The sequence below is a fragment of the Malus domestica genome, chromosome 01, assembly GCF_042453785.1.
Source record: "Malus domestica chromosome 01, GDT2T_hap1".
Lineage (NCBI taxonomy): Eukaryota > Viridiplantae > Streptophyta > Magnoliopsida > Rosales > Rosaceae > Malus > Malus domestica.
In genome coordinates, this window is record NC_091661.1 from 13,112,262 (window position 1) to 13,119,962 (window position 7,701).

The 7,701-nt window shown below is 34.7% G+C and overlaps 1 protein-coding gene across 1 annotated transcript; it reads left to right on the forward strand.

The window, feature by feature from the left end:
• The first annotated feature begins 658 nt into the window (after positions 1-658).
• LOC139196508 (protein NETWORKED 4A-like) lies at positions 659-6,160 on the forward strand. The gene is made up of 3 exons (XM_070822615.1): positions 659-1,393; positions 1,500-2,375; positions 5,903-6,160. Exons 1-3 carry the CDS (start codon positions 659-661, stop codon positions 6,158-6,160), a joined length of 1,869 nt encoding a protein of 622 aa, XP_070678716.1.
• Positions 6,161-7,701: the final 1,541 nt, after the last annotated feature.

A 7,701-nucleotide genomic window follows, 5' to 3' on the forward strand; every position in this document is an offset into this window, starting at 1 on the left:
TGTGTGCATGGAAAATCAATTTAAATATTGATGTTAGCTTGTGGTTCGAATAGCATGAGGTTTTAAGAGAAAATATTGTTTTCATGCTGATTTCATTTAGGTTTTAAATTGAATATCAATTATGGAAATGTGCCTTGTGATTTTCGTAATTGATTGTTTTTCAAACAAACACTTCATCATATAATCATTCTGCATGATCGAGTTAGTATCTTGCAAAGTTCGAGGAAAAGGTGATTGACGGCTGCGTTAGTGCCGTGCCACTTCAACTCGAAGACTGACGAAAGATCGAGTAGCAAAGCGCGAAGACAAAGCTGCCAACTAGTATGTGTGTCTAGTTGAAGAGTTCTTGTAAGTCTTTATGTATTCTTTCTTTCTTAGTGCTTCCTGGCTTGGTAGCCCGAGGATTTTCCCAGTGGTGGGTTTTGCCTCGTTAAATCTTACATCATGTGCGTACTCTTTATATTTGTGCTGAATATTTGTGTAGGATTATATTTGCACATCTGATTGATTTAAACCATAAATTGAATTAGTGTTAAGTTGGAGTTTATTTATATTACTAGATTAAATTAGTATCCATCCTAGAACTTTCAATTGGCACCAGAGCAGGTCACTAAAAATACCTAGTGAGATCCGTGGGTAGTCTAGGATGAATCGTGCTATGGGTTCAGTTTCTCATCCACCACATTTTGATGGTGACAACTATGCTGCGTGGAAGGCAAAAATGAAATCGTTTTTATGGGCGCAAGATGACAAGGTGTGGCTTGCTATTGAAGAAGGTTGGGAACCTCCAACGATTGAAGAAACTAAAGATAAAGGAGAGTCCTCTGTGTCTATATCTAAGCTTAAGCCTAGGAAAGAATGGAGCAATGATGAGCGTAGCTCTAGCACTTTTAACCAAAGGGCTTTGAATTCTTTATTCACAGCCGTTTCGCCTGAACAATTCAATTACATAAGTAAGTGTACAACGGCGAAAGAAGCTTGGGACATTCTTGAAGTTACTCATGAGGGTAACTCAACTGTTAAAGAATCCAAACTTCAACATCTCATCACAAAATTCGAAAATATCACAATGTCTGATGATGAAAGTTTCTCTGACTTTTATGCTAAGCTTAGCGTAATTGTCAATGACTGTCACAATCTTGGTGATAGTATTCCTGAGCATAGGATTGTGAAAAAGATCTTAAGATCACTTCCTATGAGGTTTCATGCTAAGAGGACAGCGATTGAGGAATCGAAAGATCTAAACACATACAAGCTTGAGCAATTGATTGGGTCTCTGCAAACGTACGAGTTAGAGCTTCCTGATTCCAAGAAGATGAAAAGCATTGTTCTCAAAGCTGTCAAAGAAGAAGAAAGTGATGACTCAATTGAAGACTTGTCCGAAGATGAATTGGTTGAATTAACCATGCAAATTAGAAGGTTTCTCAAGTATCAAAATTCCAAGGGTCGTGAGCAACGAACCAACTCAGGTTCAAACTCAAAAAACTTTCGTTCTTTAGATGTCTCACATGACAAAGCATCTAGATCATCTAGAACTAGTGAACATAGGAGGGGATGCATCTACGTCGGAATCTGAGAAGGATACGATTGCGTTTATAGGAACTGTTGATGGATATGACACAGAAGGTTCATTTGTTGAAGAACCTGACTTGGAAGAAGTCTTGAGAAAATATTCTGATCTCTATGACATCAGTGTGCAATTAAAGAAGGATAACTCTAACTTGAAGAAGAAACTTGCATTTGTTGAAAGTGAAAAGAAAGAAGCTGAAGTTGAGCATCAATCTCAGTTAGACAATGGAGAGAAACTGCGAGAGTCGCTGTTAGAGAAGATTCACATTCTACAAACCACAATTAACACTCTCTCGTCTGATAAGAAAGCTCTTGAGGATGAAGTGGTTGAGATGAGAAGAAAAGTTCAGGAGTTGAGCATAGGTTCGGGGAAAATTGACAAGATGCTTAGCTATGGAAAAAGTTTTGGAGACAAAGGAGGTCTAGGATTCAAGTCTACAAAGACTACAAGTTCTTCTTCTGTCACCAGATTTGTCAAAGCCTCTGATATTCCTAGGTTGAAAGTAGGTGACGATAAATGTTTAGGTCTTACTCCCGAAACATCTACAATCTTTGCACATGTGTCAAATCCTGTCAAGACTTCAATTAATCTTAACAAACCCAAACAATCTAGGAAGTTCATTCCTATATGTCATCTTTGTGGGATTCCTGGTCACGTCCGGCCTAAGTGCAATAAGCTTAGAAAGAAAAATTCTTATCAAGAAAAAGTTTCAAGGAACTTTGAAAAAGAAAATCTTAAGGAACAATTTGTGACTTATTTGAAAGAGATTAATCGGATTGCAAGAATTATATCTGTTCCAAGTACGGTAGTTCCAAAAGTGAGACAAGTTTGGAGAAGAAAAGAGAATCAAAGTGGTGTACTTGTCAATTTATCTCCACCTTCAAGTTGTTTATATTGACTAAGCTCTCTCTTTGCAAATGTTTTCATTAATGTATGCTTGCATGTTCATATAGCATAAATACTGCATTTTTTGTCTTTCTTCTTGTTAAAAAATAAAAAATAAAAATAAATAAATAAATAAATAAATGTATGAGGAAAAATGGAAAAGTATGATTTCATATGAGTTCTAGCTTTGTTCACTTGATAACATGACCCTAGCATGATATGTTTGACTCTGTTGTGGACAATAGCCTCTTGTTGATAATATATCAATGTTAATGAGTTGAACATGTTTAACTTGAGTAAAACCCACACCCATGTGAGCTTTTGTGCCTAAGTATAGTGTCTGCATTTTTCATACACTCTTATTTTTTTTTCATGTGTGTGATCTTATGTGTTTTGCTGCTCTAGAACTTGCTTTGAGACCTCTCAAAACTTTGTATCATATATTATTCTATTTTGGAGACGATAGTAGGCATTAGGACTTACCATCATTGCCATATATGCCAGTGCCTTACATGTTTTCCCCTAGTTAGCCATTTTGAGCCTATATGTAAGTCTTTTGTTCTTAAACCTACATTCCTTACCTAGCCTCTTATATTAAAAATTCCCTACCCTACTAAGAAGCTAGTAGAGTACGTTTTTCAAAAGAGAGAGTTCAAGGTTATTTAAAGGTTGAAGATGCAAATTTTGTGAAGAAAGCCAACTACAAATGAAGAGCAAAAGAAGAAAATATGAAAAGAAGTCACTATGAATCACAAGTGAGCTGCCAACATTATAAGAAATCAAGTGTGTCATTGTAAATGAAAAGGAAGAATCATTAGAAATCAACTGTGCAGTTATATGTCGTTCATCCAACCACTCAATTTACTGCCAAGTTGCTTCGTTAACTGTTGCATGCTTCTCTCGGTTTCATTTCCAACTACTCTATTAGTTTCTTAGACTTTGTGTTTCCTATATCCTTCATTTCTTTAACCGAGTACCTGAAGCCCCATTACACCTTTAACAAAGACCTACTTGATCCAAAGAAGTTAATTTTTGATGTGTGGAGATGAGATCAATCTGCAAGCCTATGATAGAGCATTCATGTAACGATCTTTTGAGCGTATACACTTACCCCCAAACACTTTGAATGAAAATTCGAGCGTATATCTTGTGAGCTTAAGGGTTAAAGTTAAGTTGGTCCTGTAAGACTTAATTACATTTGTGTAGTAGTATCAACTTTTGGCTATACTTGCAACTACACTCATACATGTTATGTTTTAGGGACAATGTTAGCTTGTAAATGAGGATTCAGAACTACATGTGTTTTTGCACTCTTTCATTCTTGTTGGAACAATTATATGCTTCTCATACAATTAAAAAAAAAAAAAAAAAGAAGAAGAATCATATCATTTGTGTGTTGCATTTCATTATTTTTTAAAGCATTTGTTTAGGGGGAGCTTAACAATATGAAAGATGCATTTCTTTTCATGTTTATCTTTTCGACTATTGCACCTTATTCTTTTCCCTCCCAATTTCATCCCCACTTTTATTCTTCCGAAGCGGTCCTAGTTCACAGAAAGGAAATCTTTCTCCATCACATTTTGTTATGTTCCACTTATCTTCCGCTGACTGCACCTGATGGTTACCTCTAAGGCCTTTGACCTTTCTAGACAAAAAGGAGGAGAAGTAGGAAGCTTATATTTAGGGGGAGAAGTAGAATTTCGAAAACCTGATTGCTTTTTGTTGCTTGCTTTTATAGATAAATGCTTTCATTTTCAGCAACGTATATCTTTTGTACGTCACAGGTTTTCTTGTTTAACTGTGTGCAGATTACAGACTTAAGTGCATAAGGTTTAAGACTTCTAAAATGTCGTAATTAAGGGTTTTGTCAAGGAAATGCCAAAGGGGGAGATTGTTAGGGTAAAATTGGCAATCCCTGACAAAATGCCTGAGTCTGTAATAGCTTAGACTTGTTACATATTTACAATTGTAATAGTTTTAGTCTAGGGAGGTTTCTCACACTTTCAACGCGAAGATGTTACCAAAACGCGATACTCATTCAGGTACGTTTGCATGCATGCATCCAACTACATTCATCTATATCCATATGTTATTGTATTTGGGTTAGGACTTTTATTCTTGTGTGTTTTACTTTTCTAGAATGAATTATCCTGTCTTTCAAACCGTGTCATCAAACTGATTTTTCAAAATATGTTTTCAAACTTATCTGTTTGCATGAAGAGTTATCTGATTGCATGTTGGTAGAATTGTTAAACTACATGGATTGCTTTGTAGTACTTATCAGATAAAGGGCCGGTACTGTTGATATATATATGGGAAGTCAGGAACGTGAAGGGTTGAGCGATATATGCATGAAAAACTGATTTTATTGAAAAAGAATCTTTAGAAACATCAGCTTGGGTTTTGTGTGCATGGAAAATCAATTTAAATATTGATGTTAGCTTGTGGTTCGAATAGCATGAGGTTTTAAGAGAAAATATTGTTTTCATGCTGATTTCATTTGGGTTTTAAATTGAATATCAATTATGGAAATGTGCCTTGTGATTTTCGTAATTGATTGTTTTTCAAACAAACACTTCATCATATAATCATTCTGCATGATCGAGTTAGTATCTTGCAAAGTTCGAGGAAAAGGTGATTGACGGCTGCGTTAGTGCCGTGCCACTTCAACTCGAGTAGCAAAGCGCGAAGACAAAGCTGCCAACTAGTGTGTGTGTCTAGTTGAAGAGTTCTTGTAAGTCTTTATGTATTCTTTCTTTCTTAGTGCTTCTTGGCTTGGTAGCCCGATGATTTTCCCAGTGGTGGGTTTTGCCTCGTTAAATCCTACATCATGTGCGTACTCTTTATATTTGTGCTGAATATTTGTGTAGGATTATATTTGCACATCTTATTGATTTAAACCATAAATTGAATTAGTGTTAAGTTGAAGTTTATTTATATTACTAGATTAAATTAGTATCCATCCTAGAACTTTCACAAACCCATTCAACGATGTCGTATCCGTTCTCGCTATTCCATTATATGCTGCTGCTCCTCCTTTGGTTCCGCTGAAGTTGCCACGCCCTTTCCTCCATTGCGCGCAACTGCTTGACAAAAGTTCCTACTGCTTGATCTCCGCCTGGTACTTAGCTCTGAGTTTGAGAAGAAACTTCCTCCTCAGTTCTCTTCGGATTTTTTGGGGATAACAACTAAATCCTATCACAACAGCACCACATCAAACTTCTGGTATTTTTAAATAAAAATTGAAATTTTGAAATAAAAAAAAAAAAAACTGAAAGAAACGAAAAGATGAAAGAAAATGGTTGTTTGGTTGCGATTGGGATCGAGAGGCTAAGCAAGTTCAGATCGTGGATCTAAGCTCTCCGGTGGTGGGAATACCGATCTGTACGCTGAATCGTAGTTCTCGGTGTTGCCGGAGTCGATCTCCCTCTTGTTGCGTCATTTTAGAGGAAGCAGGTGCATATGGTACGAGAAAAAAAAACAGAGAAAAAGAAGAAACAAGGAAGAGGAAAGATATCCTCTTGTAGATCCGCGGCGGACGAGGACGATGGAGCCGGGACCGACAAGTCGGCATCTGGGTCAACTCTGCACCGCTTCCTTTGCTTGAAGACGAAGTCGTCGTTGTTGCAGACCTCTCACTCTTGGGCTTCCACCCAAGCTGCTGCAAACTCCATTACCACAGGAAGCCACGAGCGGGAAAAATGAAAATGGATGGTGGCGGGTGGGTATTAAGGAAGGGGATGGTGGGGCGGGATTGAGATTTTGACCCAAATTTTTTTTTTCTATTTTTTTTAATTTTTTTGAATTTTGAATTTCCATGTGGATCTCTTAATGACACGTGGTGCCCAGTAATTGTCAATATGAGCGTCATGTCGTCAGTTAACAGAAGACTTGATAACCAGACTAACGGATGTATGAGACTGTCCCAAAATTAACACTTTATGTATGACTCTGGGATGAAAAAAACTTTATGTACCAAATGTTGAAAATGACGAAACTTGAGGGTAATAAATTAATATTTACCCTATTTACTACTAGTTGTGATTTTTGATTAGATCGAATCAGAAACAAGCATTCTCATGCCAATTTAAAAGCTTTCGTAATCAAATATTAGTTTTAATATTGGAATTTTTAATTAATCGAAATTTATCAGAAATTTTAGAATTTAGTTTTATTTTGGAATTTTTGAACATAATTTGGATCTCTTATATTTTGCAAAATCAAAAATTTTCAAACTTTTATTTATTCACCATTTTTTTTTTTTTTTTGAATTCTTGTGATATTTCTTGGCTATTCCGTGTGTATATGACATTAACCATATTTGACAAGATAAAATAAATTTTATATGTATGGTTACACTCTTTATTTTTAATATATAATAATATGATTAAATATACAAAAATACTCTATAGAGAATAAACATCAAATTTCAAAGAGACCTACATGTAAGATCCTATTGAACAAGGTTAAAAGATGCGGCAATTATTTTAGCCGTCAGATCCTATTGAATGAACAAGATTAAAAGTCTTGCAAAGTATTGAATGTTAAAAAACATGCAGAGGATGCTCATCCAAAAAGAATTCAAGATCCTGTTTCCAAAAAAAAAAAAAAAAGCGGAATTCAAGATCCTGGTGTTTCCCTTCTCATCTTTTCTAAAATATCAACAAAAAACGTACTGCATTAAAATGGGTTTTTGAACATTAGTCTTGTAAAAGATTAAAATTAAAAAAAAAAAATCTGGTGCTAGATTACATATTCAATTTAATCTTTTGAGGTGTACTTTTATCAAAATTTATATTCAATTTTTGTTATTTAATGTGTATTTTTATTTAATCTCTCCACATTAAATTTTAATTTTATTAATTTGCACATATTTAGTTCTTTAATTATAAATGAAAATAAATGAGAAAATATTAAAAGAAATTTGTGATACAAAAATATATAAATATATAAGTGTATAGAAATGACTGTGTCGAAATATATAAAATTGATTTTTTTCTATAGAAATATTTGTACCAACATGATTGTACCGAAATATATTAGAAAGAACCTAAATGTATGTACCAAAATATATTATATTGAATTAAATGTCAATACCAAAATGTATGTACCAAAATATACGTACCAAAATGTATATACAAGAATATAGTATATTGAATTAACGTACCTAAAAGTCAATCCTCAAATGAGAGGTATTAGGTTCGAATCTCGTGGATGGTGAATTCGATACCAAATTAAATTGTCCA

Coding starts and splice junctions, on each gene's coding strand:
- LOC139196508 (XM_070822615.1), top strand. CDS start 659: ATGGGTTCAGTTTCTCATCCACCACATTTTGATGGTGACAACTATGCT. Junction 1,394..1,499: donor ACTTGTCCGAAGATGAATTG/GTTGAATTAACC, acceptor TTCGTTCTTTAG/ATGTCTCACATGACAAAGCA. Junction 2,376..5,902: donor TTATATCTGTTCCAAGTACG/GTAGTTCCAAAA, acceptor GCGTCATTTTAG/AGGAAGCAGGTGCATATGGT.